The 20,966-nt window shown below is 41.1% G+C and overlaps 1 protein-coding gene across 2 annotated transcripts; it reads left to right on the forward strand.

Annotated features, from left to right (window-relative positions):
* Positions 1–235: 235 nt before the first annotated feature.
* On the forward strand, positions 236–19,358 carry LOC124261066 (probable aminopeptidase NPEPL1). 2 transcript variants are annotated; one of them, XM_046695386.1, is made up of 13 exons: positions 236–337; positions 2,961–3,125; positions 3,699–3,881; positions 5,282–5,539; positions 5,914–5,995; positions 12,871–13,013; positions 13,379–13,456; positions 14,469–14,569; positions 14,846–14,900; positions 15,784–15,865; positions 16,351–16,514; positions 17,421–17,531; positions 17,674–19,358. In XM_046695386.1, exons 2-13 carry the CDS (start codon positions 2,979–2,981, stop codon positions 17,824–17,826), a joined length of 1,557 nt encoding a protein of 518 aa, XP_046551342.1. In that variant the 5' UTR covers positions 236–337; positions 2,961–2,978; the 3' UTR covers positions 17,827–19,358. The 2 variants fall into 2 exon arrangements, with proteins under 2 accessions (XP_046551342.1, XP_046551343.1); XM_046695387.1 differs by lacking the exon at positions 236–337 and adding an exon at positions 459–553.
* Positions 19,359–20,966: the final 1,608 nt, after the last annotated feature.

Below are 20,966 nucleotides of genomic sequence, written 5' to 3' on the forward strand. Positions count from 1 at the left end.
ATAGTTATCTCCCTTGAATGATGGATAGGGGGAGTCCAATTTCTAAGACCGGTGAATGTAAAATGTTTACACATAAAGTCTAATATTTCAGTGCTTTGTATTTCAAATATGAATGCAAATATTGTATAGCAAACAGGTCCCAACTGCCATAAAAACATAAATGTGTGATGTAAATAACGGGTATGTATACACAAATGGCTTTTATATCTTTGGCCGCTAGGTGGCGTTATCGTTTCGTACACATGACCGGTCATACATATTCCGCTAGGTAGAGTTTATCGGAAGAGGCATTCCTGCAGCAGGTTCGAGCTGAATGAACTGATCGACAAATTCCAAGGTTTATTGAGTTGTGATTGACCCGGTTTTGTAGATATGCAATCAGTTACGAAGCGTGATTTTATTATGTTTAGAAATTATTCAGTGGTCTGTTTTCACATGATTATGCGCAAGTTTTTGAGCTATCGGTGATACGTTTTAGCATGTGAGCTTGTTGGCTCACAGCTAAAACCAGGGAAAGGCTGTCTAACTCTATGCCTTGACCAGGGTTGCTCAAGTTTTGTACATTGCCCTGTTCGGACTGTAGACCTATAATATTGTAACTATTGTAAACATATTCGGTTTAGCACGACGGCTATTTGCCCGCCTTCGTAAGTGTAATTTATCTGAATGATTGGTAAAAGTAAAAATTCATCGGTTTATAGTGATCAACTACAGACGCCGGAGCTTACCGGCATATAATGATAACCTTGAACCCTTAGCCAGCATTGTTCACTGTATAATTCCAATCAACCCAAGATGCAGTATCATAAAGTTCTATGTTTAGCCCAGTTTTTGTCATTTAACTACTGATCACAAATAAGTTTGCATAATCTGCATAATTTTCAGCATGTTTGACTAAAGTCTGATGCTGAATTTGCACAGGTTTCACAAGCTTGATCAGACTGAAAATTGATTAGTACTGTTGAAATATTTCTGCTCTTTTCTTCCTAATCAGTCACCATTAAATATAAGAAAACACATTTCAATTAAAATTGTTAAAAGGTCCAGTTCCACAAATCATTTGTAGCATTATGAACTATAGTAGCGATGGATTTATCAATATCATTGTAATGCTATGGTCCCTAATTAATCGGACCCTTGCAAACATGAAGGACTCAAGCTTCACCTTCTGTGTCTAAAAATTAGGAGTGACTAATTGAGGGGGAAACAAATATTGCTATAGCGATAGTCTATTGCAACATACCATTGCGATAGCGGTAGTCTATTGTGACCAACTATTGCAATACTATTGTAATAGTTTTTCTTCTCCTTGAATTGTCTCATTCGAAGTTATTTCGCAAATGATTGTATAGTTTATATGAAATAAAAACAAGTTAAAGTAGTTTCAGTCACTGACAAGAGGCTTGATATCCAGATCAAGTTAACCGTTAACACATAATCGCAACGAAGCTGCAAGTCTGCACCCAAACATCCTGTATTTTGCGCTGCACATTTATCAACGGACGTCAATTACTAAACTATCGATAGTCACACATACTATCGATGCATTGATAGTTTTTCGTTTCTACTATCGATTAATTGCTATTGGAGACTCAACAATTGCAATCCATTGATAGTTCGATGCATCGTTACAGCCCTACTAAAAATAGACTGATATCTTTCATATGTAGTACAGTTCCAAAGGAAGTAATAAGCGTACATAAGATATTTAGTTTAGGCAAGCGATTTTAGGCAATCAAAATTTTATGATATTCTGTAATTTGCATTCTTGTGTAACGTGTCAAGGCCTGTGCAAAGCAGCCATCCAGTTTTCGTAGAACATTATCAAAATGTGGATCATTGCTATGTATTGGCAAGCAGGTCAAGTCAGATGGTAAAAGCAGTATGTACATTGTTATGAATTGACAGATGTGCTACCAGTACCACAGACAATTTGAAATGTAAACGGGGTACCAACTGTAAAATTTTGACAAATCGTCCTTGGACAAAAGACCACCATCCTTTGCTTCTTGGACTCACAGTAGGGTAAACCTCCTTGATGCAAGGTTACACAAAACCTAACGTATGTTATATTTTGGGTTACACTTTGTTAGTAAAGAACTTTTGTTGGTTTGAGTACCATCCAGGATTTGAACCCACACCCTAATCGCCAGCACACAAATTTAGCAGTCTAACCCGCTCAACCTGTGCGGCTTCCACAACATATGTTACATTTGACCACTTTCTAAATGGCAATGTGTATTCATACACAAAACCTCCTTGATCACTTGTGATCTCAAATTACCCACCCGTGATTTTTATTAGCAAGTTTGATTTGCTATGTTAGTCAAGTTGGAACAGCAGTTACAAACCAGCTTTGAACAATGTTGGGTTGGCAATGCCTACAATGCGGTGGCCAGTCCTGTTGTAAATGATATTTAGTTGGCAAGGCATTCATCAATTAAACAGTGATATCCTAAACAAAGCACTCAAGATTCCTTTTGGGGAAATGATATCATCTTGTCCATTAAAGGGGCGGTATGGTAACCCAGTGGTTACAATGTTCGCTTGTCACGCCGAAGGCCCAGGTTTGATTCCCCACATCATCATGGGTACATTGTGTTAAGCCCTTCCTGGTATCCCCGCCATGATATTGCTGGAATATTGTAAAAAGAGGTGTAAATCCCAACTTCTCACTCATGTTCATTAAAACTGTTGGTGGCTTTGGTTTCTAGGCAATATGAATCACCACTCTTTTATCTTTCTTTTCTCAATGTTTGATTGGCTTTGAAAATATTCATGGAAATATAAGCAGAATATTTTGTAATCACTAGAACCATTGGAATGGGATCAAAGGTTAGTGAAGTTTTACAGAAATTCAAGCTCGGGGGACATAGGGGATAAAAGTCCACCAACTGTGCCCTGTTAAAAAATGTTCTTAGTTTTTAAAAGATACTGAAAGAATAACATTTCTTTTTCAGATTTAGATATCTGGCCAGATGGTTACCTCACTGAAGTTTTCGGCCACCTTGGCTCAGTCTGACCCTCAAAATAATGCAGTTGTCATAATTGGGCAGCCTAAGAATCTGGGTCTTATTTCATTTGATGATGTCCGTTGCAAGTTGGAGCCAAGAGTGGATGCAGATGTAAGTATTTTTGTGAAAGTCAAGGATGAAAGTTTTTCCCTGCACTGACCGCAAGCATGCCAGGACATCTGAAGGAATTCTATTAAATGTAGTATTTGAAATTGAACATGGGCTAAGCTGAAAACATGGGTTCTCTGACTATGCACAGAGTGCCATAGACAGTCTTACCACATGACTCATTAATGATTGAACAACCAGGAAGTTGGAAGTATGACGTTTGGGATTTACTTAAAGGTGCAGGGCTTATTTCAGAAAGCTGCTTTCGTGCTTTTGACTTTGCATATGCCATTGAATACTCGTACAGGTAAATGATTGGCATTTAGCCATTATGTATGCTTGTCAGTTCATTGAACTTGACTATGACAGTTTTAAGCCTTTTTAAGAATTGAGAAACTTCGGCTTTGTGCCTACGATGTAGAATTCGGAAAAAGGCAATTGAATATATAGCATCATAGTTGTTGCCGAGTTATATAAGCTAAGCCATGCTCGTAACAACCTGTTTTTTGGGACATATGTGATATAACATTGTTATCTTTGTGAAAGTGCAGGAGTAATTTGTGTGTTTCATTTCAGACATTTAACACTGCTGTGTCAGGGCTACATCCATCCCCAACGGACTCCTGTTCCTTGTGGCTGAACAATGCCACTGTTGCTGCCCTGCCTACCAAGTGTAGCAGACACAACACACCTTCGCGTTGTCACTCGCTAACCAAGATCGTCAAGAGCTGCCTTGTTGGGGGAGATGAATATGTTGTGGTATGTAGTCCCATCTCCCTGCTGTGTGAGAGGGGGCTGTGGGGTAGCATAGTGGTTAAGCGTTCACTCGTCACGCCGAACACCTGGGTTTGATTCTCCAAATGGATACAAGCGACACAATTCTGCACAGCAAATAGCCGGACCACATGACTCCACCATTGTGTGGCCAAGCTGCATATGAACTACAGTGATGCAGTGTGAAGTGTTGATCCACCTCATCAGCATCGAGCGGGCGGTGGGGTAGCCTAGTGGTTAAAGCGTTAGCTTGTCATCCCGAAGACACGGGTTCGATTCCCCACATGGGTACAATGTGTGAAGCCCATTTCTGGTGTCCCCTGCCATGATATTGCTGAAATATTTCTAAAAGCGGTGTAAAACCGAACACCGAGTGAGTGTTTTGGTTAAAACAACACTTTGAACAGTATTCAAGTGATATCACAGCATGCCGACTAAATATAAGAGGAAAGCCTGAAGTGGTGGAGGTCTCGTATGTTTATCACTTCAGTGAAACTCATGAGCATAATGTTGGCAAACATAGAAGCACAACTGATGACCAGTCAGGATTTGTACCTAAAATAGTGGGAATAAGCATGTCCAAAAGACACAATTCTGCACAGCAAATAGCCGGGCCACAGCCTCACCCATGACTCCACCATTGTGTGGCCAAGCTGCATATGAACTACAGAGATGCAGTGTGAAGTGTTGATCCACTTCATCATCATCGATCGGGGTGGGGTAGCCTAGTGATTAAAGCGTTCGCTCGTCACGCTGAAGGCCTGGGTTCGATTCCCCACATGGGTACAATATGTGGAGCCCATTTCTGGTGTCCCCTGCTGTGATATTGCTGGTATATTGCTAAAAGCGTCATAAAACCCAACTCACTCACTCGTCAGCATCGTCAAAGCATATTGTGTTGTATTTTACACTTACTGGTGAACAAGGATAAGTTGGACCGTGGCAGAGAACGCGTTTACTAGAAGTAGGCGGTGCACGGCAATGAGCAAACCCATTTGGTTTGTGAAAGGTAGAGCAGATGTAGGATAGTGTATGTGCATTGCATGATGTTGAAATTTATTCCACACGTAGCTGCACACGCCTTGCTCATAAGACTCTCACGTTAGGGTAGCAATTCGCACTACACTTGATCGCGGACAACCTGGGGCCCCTTCGCTAACAATGACAAGCGCCAGTGGGCGGCACTCATACATGCTAATACGGGTCAGTTGTCAGGTCGGTGCTCAACTTATCCTTGTTTGCAGTAGCATAGACCGCTTATTTTTGTAACTTAAATTCTCTGTAAACTTATGTCTTAAAAATGTATGCAGTTTTTGTAATATAAACAGATTTTTAATCATGTATAAAATTCTTCATTGTTTGATAGATGTTTCCTTATGTTTTAGATTGTCTGTGAGAGAGGTGATGCCCTGGCCTCTGCTGCAGCCGTGGGGCGAGCTCTGCCTCTGTACACAGCCAAGTCAAATCAGGGAGGTGGGAAGCGCACAGTCAATGTAGAGTTTCTCCTTGTGGGCCAGTACAGTGACACACCTCTCAGTGAAACTGACATCCAGTGCATGGCTGTTGCTGCAGAGAATGTTCGTCTTGCTGCAAAGATTGTTGATGTTCCATGTGCTGAAATGCATACGGATGCATTTCTAGATGTAAGCTGAGATTACTTAGTATTGAGTAAGATTAGGTTTAGTTGCACGATGATATTTATAATTATGGAACATACTATACCAACATTGAAAAAAAGACTTTGTATTTTCAGTGAGCTGAATTACTCATTCTGGAGTCCATGAATCTTTCAAATTTCTCAAACTGGCAAACCTTTTGTGTTAATAACTAGCCCTGCTATTGAGATTCATGTAACGCAGAGGAGGTTGTTCTTTGGAGGCCAACACTGAAAAGGGTTATGTATTTTCAGTCAGGTGAGACGTTAATCTTTGCCAAATTTATCGAACTGGCAGACGTTTTGTTTTAGTTGTTAACCCTGCTATTAAGATTCGTGTAACACAGAGGTGGTTGTTTTCAGGAAGTGAGAAGAATTGGTAATGACCTTGGCATTCAACCAGTCATCATTCAGGGGGAGGATCTCAAGAAGCAGGGATTTGGAGGTACAGCAATCAGTTTGTAGTAACCTGAACTTGAATCTTAAATATTCTTCACTTTGCGTACACTATGTAATGTCAGTTGCATGTTTAATTATTTTTCCTTATCCTGACTCATGCTTAATTGCTTGTCTTCTTCTTCTTGCGAACTATAGTGAAACACTTGAATCCCCTTTTGAAGCTCCCTTCTAAAAAGTGGACGTAAAATAACTCACCCCAGCTGTCTCCCTTTTGCCTAACTTTTGGCGCGAAAGTGGTCACATGATCGGCCATGCTTGTCACTCTCTCCTTCTTCGCCCTAGTGGACGGTTGTGAGAGCGCCTGGGTCCCATATACGGCATATATCCTTTGAATTTTAGGCTTTTATACTAAATTAGGCTATATAAGGGCTTTATCAAGGATTTACCAACAATATGGTTTGAAATTTATTCTAAATTTGTCCGTTTTTCACGTTGTTGACAACATGTCTCAACTTGTTTACATTTCATGAAGACTTGCATTTCTTGCAGGTTTCGATTGTCGGCTGCTGATCCGCATTTACTATGTCCTAACTGCACTTCTATATGTTCTTCCAGCCTCCGCTGTAATCTTTGTCAGCATTTATCTCAAATTGAATTTTGTAATTATTTATATTCTGTTCATAGACGTGCCAAGGACAAATTGAGACAGCAATTACAAGTCATGTCTCAACAGGGTGAATGCGTTAATAACCGTGGGTTGTTGTCTGTCGAGGTACATCATTCCAGTGTGCTGCCAGTGACGTCTGCAGAGCAGAGAAATGAGGGTTCCGGCCTTAGGAAAAGATCATCTTCGACTCAACAATCCTTGTTGCAGTCCAAGAAGACCAGGACGTCGTCTGCTGTGAAAACTAAGCCGTCTTCAGACAAGTCGTCAGTGGGGGCAGCGAAGAAGTCGAGGTCCTGCGCCGCAGATATCAACCCATCGGACGAAGCAGACGTTAACGATGAGCCGCCGATCCTCATCCCTGAAGTACCGGCGAGAAAGAAGACAAGGTCTTCTTCTACACTGACGTCTGCAACTATATCAACGCAGTCAGACGGCCTATCTGTGCAGACTGCAACTAGCAGAAAGGACAGGCAGTCCTTAGATAACACCTAAGCACTGTCAGATGCGGCATCATCTGTACAACTGCAGCAGTTATCAGCGCAGACCAACCCGGCATCTTTATGCAGCAGTTTACCCTGCAGATGATGGACATGATGGAACGTAGGTTCGCTCAGGAGAAGACTGCAGAGAAGCAGACGAAGTCTGCAAGGAGGATCTAACATCGCCTACACCTCATCAGGGATGAAGGACGCAACTCCGTGGAAGAAAAACGTTCATGAAGGAACGCCCAGGATGACAGCAACACTCGGGATGAATCTCGCGAAGGCATTCGCAGAAGAACCACTGGTGAAGACACTCATGGAAACAACAACTGAGACAACACCTGCGAAGGTATTCGCGGAGGAAGCAACAATTATAAAGGAACTCCTGCTATAGACGAGGAGCATTCGAAGGCATCGCGAGATCATCCTCGGACTCAGACAAATACCAGAGGTCCACGCTAGCATTACACCACGCAGAAGATATTATACGCCTTCACGAAGGCATACAACTTACAGAACAGGTCACCGTCGCACAGATCCTCGGTAAGGTCTTCATGGTCGTCACCACGCAGATACAGATCACCTAGTACATCTCTAATAAGGCACTCTAGAGTGCCTTCGCGCAGTCTTACACATAGATCTCCATCTAGAGATCAGGACCAACGGCAACGATCTTCAGAACGAGACACATTGAAACCGGAAGATGATGGAGTCATTTTCTCCGACACAGAGATCTAATCCTGGATGGCTAATGGTCTGGAGCTTGCATCACCATCTAAAGAGAATAATGAAGCATACACGTACATGATGTCTAACGACGATTTTGACACGCTAACGCTGCCACCCATAGAACCGGTATTGGACGTCCCAGACAACCTCAGCTCAGCCTTTAAGAAGTCAACAAAGTATCAAAGTCAAAGCATTCCACCGTTTAATGCCAAGAGATTTTCACTACATCACATGGAACCGTTCAGAAGGCCCCAGAAGCAGATGAAAACTATAAACTTATAAATGACACTCGCATCAGGACTTATAAAGTGGAGGGACAAGAAGCTAGCGCAACTAGACACAACCACTAGACGTACCTTCTTTGGTTTAGCCAGATCAAGAGCCATCAACGAAACCCTAATTGCGAAGTTTGCAAACTCAACATCTGAAGAAGATCGGATGATCTACTCAGCCTTACTGACCCGAAGGAAAGACCAACAGTTCATGTCAGAACGTTTAGCGTCTACATTGGTGGGATTAACACTGCTACGAAGACAAGGTCTACTATCATCTTGTAAATGGAGTGAGAAATTAACCAAACCGCTATTCAGAGCTCCATGGGCAGCAAACGAATATCTTCGCCAGAGGAAATTGAGGGCGATGGCTAAAGAAGTTCACGAAGGAGTCAGAGAAGTTAAGATGATCAAGTCCATTGATACACTGGCCAGCGTTATCAGACAGACATCACAGCGTTACTCTGGCAAATCTAAATTTGCAGGAATTCAGAGAGCTAGAGACAAGAAAGATGGCAACTCTACAACAACTTTTGTGTATTCAACACTATCGGTTATTTTAAAGGCTTCATTGAGACTGATGCCTACAGTCTACAAGTATCAACGTTAAGCAAGTATGGAACTTCAGCTGAGCATATGTATAAAATGGCGACTGCATTTATCTTGAAGTGAAGATGAGGAAAAGTCTACCTACATTGATATTGCGTGGCAAAATCTTTTGCACGATTTCCACTCAGCCTGCTATACACGTGTTCACTCGTGTATTCCGGGAAGTTACGGACAAGGCCTAGTGTTGATGAGAGAAATCAACGACTGCACAAGATTTTACAATGATCTTTTTCCTGCAACACCGGTGATTTCACATCGCGGTAATCTGAGATGAATCAAATGCTGCAATCTGATTGGTCCATGAGAGACAACGCCCTGTGCAGAAGTCAGGCACAGCTCACGTGTCGGGAAGTTATCTACAATCGTAAAAAACTTTTCAACGTGGGAGGAAGGCTCCATTTACAGTCCAGTTAGCAGGGTACAGCGTGATTTGACCGTCTTCACGGGTCATAAGGACCTTCCCTGTCAGCAATTTGAAGATTGGTAATCTGACGAATTGCAGCAATATACGTTTGACGATTTCTGCTCGAGACAGCAAGTCTACTATAATCAGACTTCACAGCGATGGCAATTCCAGTACATCTAGAGACGACGAACTATGCATCATCACTGCACTTGTGGCGATTCTAATGACAAGTCCTTTTAACATATTATCGGAGTGAGTGAGTGAGTTAAAATTTAACGTCACAGCGGCAATATTTCAGCCATATCGTGACGAGAACAATTAATTTTATACAGAGTAAGTAATGGTAAACTGTAAAAAGCTGTCAACAAAGGACAGTAAAATAACTAGATTATCACAGATTCGAAATTAAAACTGGTAATTCAATCTAAAACATTTCAACTATAGGGGACAGCACACATATTATCGGAAGATTGAAGAAATAAACTTCAAGTCATGTTACCAGAACCGGACATGTTGCTTCGCTGCCATTACGGACATGGCAAGGGTACCTCCAACGTAGGATATAAGCAGAAATTTGGGAAGATGTTCATCTCACCGCAGAATCGCATTGTCGTCTCAAAGAATAGTTGGGTCTAGATACAAGCCATGGTATCTCAAGCACTACTCTCTCCGTTACCACTACGAAGTTGGCAGAGCCTACTCAGTTTTCTCACGTCAGCACAAGACATGACTCGCAGAGGAGGTCTACAATTGCATCCACTACAAGTGTTTGTGAACGCCCATCTGAACTGTCTGGTCTCCTTAGGACTACAGGACGGATTGAAACCATATCTTCTATGGTGGACTTGGAAGTCGAATACTTGTGGAGGATCCTACTTATCAGAGCTGGAGTGCAACACTCATCTCTACGTAGATGCATCACTTCAAGGCTGGGAAGTTCACCTCGACAACGAAGTGGCAGCAGCAGGGAAATGGTCAATCAAGAGCAGAGTCTGCACATCAACATGCTCAAGATGGTAGCAGTAATAAACGCCTACACTGGTACATACTAAGGAAGGCTACACTGGTCCAGCATACTAACAGTGGCATTCTACATCAACAAACAAGGGTCAACAAGATCAAAGAATATGTTAGACCTCAGCTATCATCTATTCAGCATAGTAGACAACCTGAACATCGACATAAAAGCATCACACATTCCCGAAGCCAGAAATGTGATAGCAGACGCCCTATACCGTCCAATGAATCCATTACCGACGGAGTGGATGTTATATCCAGAGGCGTTTAGAGACATCATTCAGACAGTAGGATCCCCGCTGGTAGACTTGTTTGCAACCAAGTTCAACAAACAACTACAAACATTCGTCTCTCCGTTTCAAGATCCACAAGCATGGGCAACAGATGCTCTAAGCATCTCTTGGGAAGGACTAAACACTTACGCGTTCCCTCCACCAGCATTAATACCGAAGGTATTACAGAAAATCAAAATGACAAACAAGTTACAACTGATTTTGGTCGTGCCTTACTGGCCAGCGAGAGAGTGGTTCCCCAACCTCATACAAGAAATAGAAAATCCAATCCTACAACTTCCAAAGTGGCCAAATCTACTGATTCATCCACACACCAAGCAAGCACACCCACTATGTTTCAACTACACGCATGGAGCCGCATCACGCGACTTGCTTGAGGAAAAGAGGATATTCCACCAGAGTGGCCAAAGCAGTAACTTTAGCCTTTTAGATCAACCCGTAACTTGTATGATGACAAGTGGCAAAGTTTTGAGAAATACGCTTCGAATGAAGGCTTCACTGCAATGGAAGCAACACATCCTCAAGTATGGAATATCTTTGTCACCTTTAGACAGACAAAACAATTGAAGGGATCTAGACTCTCTACATACCTAGCGGCCTTGAGCTCAGTTATCACGATGAAAACGGGTATGAAACTGACCAAAGTACCAGAGATACTGGCACTACTAGGATCATTCAAGTTGGAAGACCAACAAAGAAAATTCAAGAAGCCCACTTTGGGATCTCAATGTGGTTCTACAACATCTTACCAGTGAAGATAATGAACCACTAGAAAGGACATCGTATGAGAATTTAACCCATAAACACTGTTCCTCGTGAGCCCTAGCTACAGCGGCAAGGATGTCAGAAATTCATGCTCTAGACTTGACATGCATCGTGACACAGTGCATCTGGGACTAAGATGGGATTTTATTGCAAAGAATCAACTGCCCGGTCAACCAGACAGACAATTCCATATCCCAGCACTTTCGTCGATATTAGGACCACAGGATAACGCAAGATCGATCCTTATGTCCAGTCAGAGCATTGAAAATATATCTACAGAGATCTAAATTGAGGAGACAAAAATTCAAGCGCCTTTTCATCCTTTATCTACGGAGACACCTACAGAAGTCTCCATGCATTAACTATATCAATATGGATGAGAGCTGTCATATTGAAAGCCTGTAAAGCAGCAGGACTTGATCCTCCACGAGCCTCCAATCCTCATGAAATCAGAGCACTGGCATCCACACTAGCTCTGCATGGAAACTGCCCCATCTCAACAATAATAGAGGGCTGCTTTTGGAGACCGGAGACGGTATTTGCTAACCACTACCTCAGAGACATGGCTACAGAGGGCGTCTCCGGCATACACCAGTTTGGGCCCCTTGTCACCTGTCCCTTGCCCCTTGTCACTTTGATTCTTGCATAAGCCAAGACTCAGCATGCGCACGTCTAGGACAGACTAGCATGAGTGATGGACCCTGTACTTGAAAGGACTTACTTGTACACGAAGTAGGGTCACTTCTCCACTTGATGCAATCATCAAGAGATGGAGTTGTATAAATCCACACAGAATGTCAGGAGAAGATTTCCAGGATAAATCTGACAAGTTGTGGTCCCCCCAGTCATCAGAGGAAGCTGGAAGAAAGGACAAATGCCATTAGAAGTTCCCAAGGGGGTATAAGGACATATCCAGAGTGGCTTGACCCACCACCGATTCCGTCGGATTCTACAAGCAATTAAGCATGAGTCAGGATAAGGAAAAATATGTAATTTTCTGACTAAAATTGATATTTTATACTTATCCTGACTCCTGAGGTTAGCCCTCCCAACCCCCCCTCATGGCACTCTGGATTTCCCTGCAAATCCAAGTTTCGGGCTAGAACTAACGGAGAGATTGACAAGCATGGCCGATCGTGTGACCACTTTCGTGCCAAAAGATGGGCAAAGGGAGACAACTGGGGTAAGTGATTTTACGTCCACTTTTTTTAAGGGAGCTTCAAAAGGGGATTCAAGTGTTCCACTATAGTTCACAAGAAGAAGAAGACAAGCAATTAAGCATGAGTCAGGATAAGTATAAAATATCAATTTTAGTCAGAAAATTACATTATCAAAAGACTCTCAGCAAGGACCTACTGATCTATTTTGAATTCAAATAGGATACAGTTCTGAAGGCTGCAGTGTTAATAGTGCTTTGGCTTGATTGCCAGCAACTGTCATATCAATTATAAGTTACTGATAGGCCTGTTTCAGAATTATGCTAGAATTTAGCTAATATCAAAATGTTTGTCTGGAGGAGAAATCTTTTTTGATGGCTAACAGGAATACAACTTTGCTAAGCCAAAAAGAGACACCACCAGATGCTTCAAATTTGACTAGCCTTTTAGCTATTGCTAAGTAGCATCCTTGTTGCGGCAGCTTGTTTCTGAGTTTGACATTATAGGTGTTTGCTTGTGTTTAGGTATATATGGTGTAGGCATGGCTGCGATCCACCAGCCAGCTCTTGCTGTTCTAAGTCACAAACCTTCCGGGGCCACAAAAAGCATTGCATGGGTAGGAAAGGGTATCGTCTACGACACTGGCGGACTCTGCATCAAATCAAAGGTAAGTCGTCGCCATAACGACTAATGTGACAAAAGTTTCTATTGTGTAATTGCCTTGTGGTTTTCTTTGAAGTCTTTCCATAAGCAACCAAATAGCTACAGCTATCATATGACAGGGTGTCTCTCTCTCTCTCTCTCTCTCTCTGGCATATTCATGAAGAGTAGTTCAACATTGAGGGGGATATTGATGGCTTTGTCTTCTTGTTTGAATTATTTCACACACTTCTAATCTGAGATAGTGTTTAGTTATACTGCATCGTAACATTGTCCCCATCGTAACATTGTCACTGCACATATTGTTCCTAATTGTCAACTGACATGAGCTGAAACAAGTCTTCTGATGACTGTCATTCTGCTGTTTGACAGACTGGGATGTGCGGGATGAAGCGAGACTGTGGAGGAGCTGCTGGGATCCTGGCAGCTTTCCATACTGCTGTCAAACTGGTGAGTGGGGACAGCAGGGTTCCACCTTGACCTACAAAACTAGGGGTCCACAGGGGTCTTTAGAGGAAATATGAAATTTACAAAACATACTGAAATAGTGTCGCATTTTGTAAGATTTACTGATTACTTTAATTACAGGAACTTTGTTTCTTGTGAAGAAGTTTACATTGTGAAAAATCATTTGAGTCCCACAGGACACTAAATATTTCTTCTGCACACATTTTGTATGTGTGTGCTTACTGGATGCATATTTCTGCATAATGTAAAAACCCTGATACAGTCACACATCTTATCTTTTCTGACAACTTGCACTGGATTCTAGATCATTAATCAATAAAGTGAAGAAAGTGTAGAATGACTTTGTAAATGTACATGTGTCAGAATGTCTTGATATCCTGACATTAGAATGTTTTATGTTTATTAAAAGTGACCAGATTTTTGTAACCAGGACTAGCTGTTGAAAATTGTTGTATTAAGACTAGGGCTGAAACGATATACCACAGTATTTTGTTTTCATTTCGGTACACCGAAATTCACTTTGAAAATACAGTACGTTTGGTTTTCGTACCGAAAATATCATCTTACTCACCTTATGCACATTACTTTCGGAATGTCATCACAAATATTCCATGTAATTTAATTCTAGAAGACATCTTCATGTAGCTACCGTTTCTGACATTTCTGTGCCATAGTGCTATTGTCAACAACTCGTGCTAATTCGATTGGATGAACGAGTTCGTGTAAAAGCACTTTCGTTTGGGTCCCAATTCCAAGGTTTCTTCTCGGAACTTTAATGTTCATTGTTAATGAACCGAACCGAAATGTACCGAAGCGTGAGAGCTGTGTACCAGAATAGGTACCGAACCGTAGCATGGGCGTACAGTTGCACCCCTACTTAAGACACAGCTTGATATTTATAGGGGTTACTGCCTAAAAAATGTAAAACTGGTAACAAAAATGTAAATGCTAATTGACTTGCTCACTGTAGCCCATGCACAAACTTGTGTTTCAGGGATTCCGAGAAAACCTTCATGCTGTGTTGTGTTTGGCGGAGAATGCTGTGGGACCAACAGCGCAGAGACCAGATGACATAGTCACCATGTATTCAGGGAGGTATGTACACAGACCTGATGATAAATGTGAAGAAAGTATTGTCTGTGCACTATATATACCTGATACTAAACAGAAATAAAGTTTTCACTTTAGTTATCAAGATCACAGAATGTTTGCACAGTGTCACCTAATGGTTGTATGAAAAACATGGGCTCAATTTCAAGTTCCTCATTATACTAAAAGCGCTAAAACCAAACTCAGTCAGTCACCATTATACAAGCCACCATTATCACAATGGGGGATCACCATGTTTAATGATGATGTTCCTGTTTACAGAACTGTAGAACTGAACAACACAGATGCCGAGGGGAGACTGGTGTTGGGAGATGGTGTAAGTCAAACTCATTTCTTATCCCTGATACATATATATGGATGTTCAGCTCTTTAGAAGAGCATACGTGATTTTTGATTTTGTTTTTTGATCATTTTACTGTTTCCAAATGTTATGCTTACATCAACAGTTGTTGTGAGATTAGGACACAGTTTTGATGTGTTGGCAGTCCTACTGAATTCGGACCCGTGAAGGTCTGGGTTAGATTGAACCTTCAGTAACCCATGCTTGTCGTAAGAGGAGACTAACGGGACCGGGTGGTCAGGCTCGCTGACTTGGTTGACACATGTTGTCATCGGTTCCCAATTGCGCAGATCGATGCTCATGCTGTTGATCACTGGATTGTCTGATCCACACTCGATTATTTAGACCGCCGCCATATAGCTGGAATATTGCTGAGTGAGGCGTAAAACCAAACTCACTCACTCCTACTGAATTCTTAGTTATTATTAGATCCCAGACCAGAAATTTAACCCAATATGATGCCTCTTTGTGAAATTAGAAAGTTCAGTGACCTATGAGTCATATTTACATTTTACACAATGTAGTAAAACATCTAAACTTGATTGATGTAGTGTACTCAAAATTTATCTGTCATTAGAAAACTACTTATAGCTTCACCTACTGGCAGATTTAATACAACTGAAGAGATACAACGACACTGTCTCTTTTGAAGGGGGGTTGGAGATTGAACTTTCATTAAACTGCATCAAGTTAGGATATAGCTGAAGCACCGTTCAAGATGGCCTTATACCAAACTGTCTCACTACTGTAATGATAGTGAAGCAGTTCACATACAAGTGAACCTAAGTGTCCCCAGCTGTTTGATTGGTTTAGGTTTTACTTCCAAACCTGCTGAGTACAGTAGATCTTTGTGTTTCAGGTTGCATATGCCCAGAAGGACCTGAAAGCTGATGTCATTGTGGATATGGCAACACTTACTGGGGCCCAATCAGTTGCAACAGGTCAGTCCAGCAGCCAATCTACACCCTGATATAACTGAAATACTCAGGCTCTAGGGCTTTAATTTTTAGCTTTTGTTGCTCTTTTAGGTCACCCGGCCTGAGCTTGTGTCATTGCCAGGTGTCCAGTGCCCATGAACTTTAGTGTATCTGTGTTAATGGATGATTGTAATTCACTTTAGCACCCACTAAACCATACTCATAGTGCTACATAGGAATAAAAGAATAGTAATATTCAGAAAAACAATGAAACAAAGTTGGAAGAAATGTGTCTAGACAAAACCTCAGGTGAGCTGCAGAACATTGTGGTCCTATATATGGACTTATAAATACAAATCAATCTGGATATTCTTATGACCAATACTGATCTTATCATAGTCAACTATCATATAAATAGTATTTATGATAGATTAAGGCAGGATTTGTTATGATATTTATTCACTTTCATACATGGATCCAAAGTCTAACATTTCTGATTTTCATTTTAGGTCGTTACCATGCAAGTATTGTGACAAACAGTGAGGACATGGAACTTGCCTGTGTGAAAGCTGGCCAGAACAGTGGTGACCTTGTCCACCCCATGCCATACTGCCCAGAGCTACACTTCAGTGAATTTGCTAGTGCACTGGCTGATATGAAGAACTCTGTCGCTGTAAGTAATGAAGGCCTGCCACGTTTCTGATGAGAAGTATACACCTGTTCTCTGATATAAGTATTTCTGTGATGATCCGACATGCAATGAATGGATCCCATGGTCAGGAGAGCAGACTTCGATGGTGCATGCCATTTTTTCCCAAATACATAGATGGATGCTAGTGATGTCAATCAGTGGGTTTTCTGGTCCAGATTTCATTGTTTACAGGCTTGAATATTACTAAGTGCTGTGTTAAATAAGAAACAAAGAAACACTTTATGTCTGAGTGGATAGTGTTTGAACTGAAATTCAAAAAGCTATGCACTTTCAAGACTATTATCATGGTATCTTAAGCAGTAGTTTCATGTGTTGAGACCGATAACTGTTGACAATAGTACTTCCATCATTGTGCTGACTTTGTTACCTATTATCCTCCTCTTTCCTCCTCCTCCCCTTTCTTGTGTGCATATGTGTGACTTGTGTGCATACGTGTGACTTGTGTGCATATGTGTTGGTAGAATGTGATCCAAGTAGAACATGTAACTGAGATATTTGAATATGTGTTTCTGAACAGAAAAGACCTTTACTATAATGGTATCGTAACAGGTTCTGCAGTTAAAGGAATCACAAAGGATATCAGAATAGAAACAGAGGTGTTTGGGAACTGACCACAGTCAGAAATTAAAGTTAACCTTGTGAAAATGGATCAAACTACTGAATGCAAACTTGTGAACTAGTAAATCCTTCCATATCTTCCAGTACTGATTGAACAACACAGCTTTCAAGAATAATTTCTGATTGATACAAGTTAAATAAAATATTGTTTGGTGAAGCACATTTAACCTAAATATGTTCTATAGTCTATATTCTACACTAGTCATGTTTGTAAACCATTATGACATCACAGTAATGATTTTGTTGCAGGATCGTAATAATGCCCAGGTGTCATGTGCAGGCCTGTTTATTGGCTCCCACCTTGGCTTCGACTACTCTGGTGTCTGGCTTCACATCGACATGGCAGCACCAGTGCACGTGGTGAGTTACCTCCTCTTGGCAGTTTGCAGTATGAAGAATACTAGACCTCAAGAGGTCAAAATCATTAGTCCAACCATAACAGTGCTGGAATATTTCTAAATGTGTTGTTCAGTCTAACTCACTCACTATTTCTGTTATGCAGGGTGAGAGAGCAACTGGATATGGCGTTAGTCTACTTACGACCCTATTTGGAGAGTTGTCAACCAATTCCATGCTCAAGTTTATAGCGCCATCAGTCAACTGTAACATGGAAACAGATGAGAACAATTCACCAAAGAAACAGCGTCTCCAATAAGATACTTTTGCACTTCAGAAAACACACTTCAACTTGACAAATTCCTGAAAAATCAGATTTGTTCATTTTTAACCTCGTGCTTAAGATTTGTGAATGGATTATAATGATTCTGGATGCCGATTCAAATTTTAGCCAGTAAGCAGTTTTATACCTTGATTTTTATTGGCATTTTTATTGAAAAGAGTAAGATAGGTTTTACTCTAGTATATGTTAATAATTTTTAATCTTCATACCTGAATATACTAGAATATATATGAATAATATCTTTTATGATACGACTAGTCCTGAAAGGTTTACAAGTTACAGTTAGTGTGTATGTGCCCAGGATCATATTTGTCTATGTGATGATTATGTGTTTATGTTAAATATTTTTGTTCTATTTTATTCTCATTTTTATAAATCGAATGTTTGACTGGTTTGATGTTAGGTGACGACACCCAGACTGCATAACTACAGCATGTTTACTATGTAGCAGTCACTGTCAGTGTTAACTAGTGTCCTTAAAGTTGCACACAGTGCAAATAAAACTATGGAAGCCTGATTCTTAATCAGAATATTGTTAAGTGTGGTGGTAAAACAAATCTCTTACTGTAGTGTCATGTCTGAAAATGATCGTGTTTTTCCATACATTTACCGTTCACACGAGGATGACATTTCTTTATATGGTACTATTGAAATGATGTCTGATTGATCAGTAATTTATGTTGGCAAGCAATAAGTCTATTAAATTTTGATAGTTGAGTATTTGTAGTTGTATTCTGTTCTTTAGGGAGTAGATCCACTTACTGGCTGATACAGTAAACATGTAGAGATCTGCTTGTAGCAGATGATTAACACTAATACTGTGGTTAGGATCTATAGTGAGTCTGACTGTCTTACCATTCTGTATCACCACAATAAGATGTCTGTAAAATTATCCAGATCTTTTCATCACCTCACACAAAGACTTTAAATCACCTTTGTTTATATGTTGGTTAACAATGACAGTGTTATCAAAGTATATAGACTACTACTAAAAACAGTTTGATTCTTTCATGTTACTGAAGTTATTCTGTCACAGAATTAAAAAATAATCGGAAAGTTTACTTTAATAATAAGAAAGAATCATGGCCCCAATCCACAAAGCGTTTGTAACATTAAGACATATCGTAACTCATACTTTACCATAGGCTTACTAAAGGCATGATGCTATGGACATTTTTGGGACCCAGGTGGCACTGAATCTTTTTTAGTAGTGCACATGGCAGAGACTCTGGGCCTTGGAGATGTCTTGTCATTAAATATACTGACTACATGCATGAAAGATGTTGACAGTTGTAAAATGTTTCAGTGGTTGACTATATCTGTGATTTTTGTGTTTTAGTGATGTGGCTCTTTTGCTGCAGTGTTAAATACTTGTTGAAGTATGATTGGTAGAGGAAGGGCATAGGTTCAAAGAAATATAATTGTGCAAATTTCAATCCAAGGAAAAGTAAATTTATATAATGAACACTATTTTAGTTATTTAATTGAATAAAATATATTATGTATTATTTGTCTGTTTGTCTTGTTTAAAAATTTAGGCATTTGAAGGGAGAGGCACTGGTTGGCGAGCTGTTTAAGGCGCCAGGCATATGATCCAGCGAGCTTGAGGTGCTGGGATCAAGCCCACATGTGACCAGGTGTAAAAACCTTGGAGTCAACTTTGTGTGCAGACTCTTTCAATGTTGTCACTACCCCTAGTGTACAGTACACAACCCTATGCACTTAAAAGAACCCACCCCCGCCGTGATATTGCTGGAATATTGCTAAAAGCGGGCGTAAAACTAAACTCAGTCAGTCAGGAAAAGAACCCACATTGGTAAATGACCAGATGGTGGCCACATGAGTATGTGTACATACCTGCAGTAAAACTTAGACAAAGTACTGTGACTGTGTCCCAGTCCACCCAGCTGTGAATGGGTACCTCGTAAGGATGGGAAAGCCACAAGTCGGTGCGCCTAGTGTCTGCAAGAGTTGTATGATCCCCAGGGAGTTGAGATTGATAATACACTGTGCCGTTTGAGATTGACATCCAATGATCGAGGGAAAAACAACTTGTGAAGCACCTTAGAGTGATATAGAAGTAGTTCAAATAGGGCGCTATAGAAATGTGGCATACAATGATATGCTAATGTAAACCAACCCCTCATGGGCATGCTGCAAAGAGGAATGGCGAAAGGGCTACATTATAGTGCACGTTAAGACATTTTTGAAAACGTTGTCTACAACAGGGTAACTCTCAAGGCTGCTGCGGTAGGTCGTCCACAAGTGACCCATGATCAGTAGGATGCATCTACGGAATCAATACCAAACTGTATTAACAGCTCGGACAATTCCTACATTGGTTGAGACCAGTTAGTGGCCGAACCATTTTCAGCCAGTTAGAACACAACACCAGACAGTACGCCCGTTTCTTTTTCCATGTCACTGTCTGTACATCTGATTTGATGTAGACAGTATCTGATGTTTAGAAGACAGGATTTAGACAGTATACGTTTTAGCTTCGCCAGCGTTATTTAATGTCGTCAGTTTTTGTTGATGTGTGAAGGGACAGGGTGGTATCACAGCTCAGTAATGCCAGTTTGGTTTGCTAACGACTGTATAATGTGTCTGAGTGAGGTATTCATGCTTCACTGCGGCATGGTATCTCAGTGGGCTAGCACTATAAAACCAGCTTCAGTCTGGGCTAGAACAATCAGCCGCACATCCACACGCATGCACGTCGTCGTCATATGAGCGAAAGGAATGTTCTCAAGCACGACGTTAAACCCAATTTCACCTCACCAGCTAACGTTAACAACATCGTTCGAGGTCATGTTCTACCCGTTGTACAAATGCAGAGACTGGGGTCTAGTTGCAGCAAGAAATATAGCCATGATCCATCCTCATGTTGCACGTGTTGTAAAAGATTTGTTTTGTTAGTTGTTTAACGCAGCACTCCCCAATATTCCAGCTATATGGCGGCGGTCTGTACATAATCGAGTCTGGACCAGACAATCCAGTGACCAGCAGCATGAACATCGATCTACGCAATTGGGATGCGATGACATGTGTCAGACAGGTCGGCGAGTCTGACCATCCGATCCCGTTAATCGCCTCTTACGACTAACGTGGGTTGC

The sequence above is a fragment of the Haliotis rubra genome, unplaced genomic scaffold (assembly GCF_003918875.1).
Source record: "Haliotis rubra isolate DU_JTF1 unplaced genomic scaffold, ASM391887v1 Scf788, whole genome shotgun sequence".
NCBI lineage: Eukaryota > Metazoa > Mollusca > Gastropoda > Lepetellida > Haliotidae > Haliotis > Haliotis rubra.

Excerpts from the sequence above, each read along its gene's own strand:
- LOC124261066 (XM_046695386.1), top strand. The coding sequence starts at position 2,979 with ATGGTTACCTCACTGAAGTTTTCGGCCACCTTGGCTCAGTCTGACCCT. Across the intron at positions 15,866-16,350 it reads GGCCCAATCAGTTGCAACAG|GTCGTTACCATGCAAGTATT; the intron begins GTCAGTCCAGCA and ends TTTTCATTTTAG. Across the intron at positions 16,515-17,420 it reads ATATGAAGAACTCTGTCGCT|GATCGTAATAATGCCCAGGT; the intron begins GTAAGTAATGAA and ends ATTTTGTTGCAG.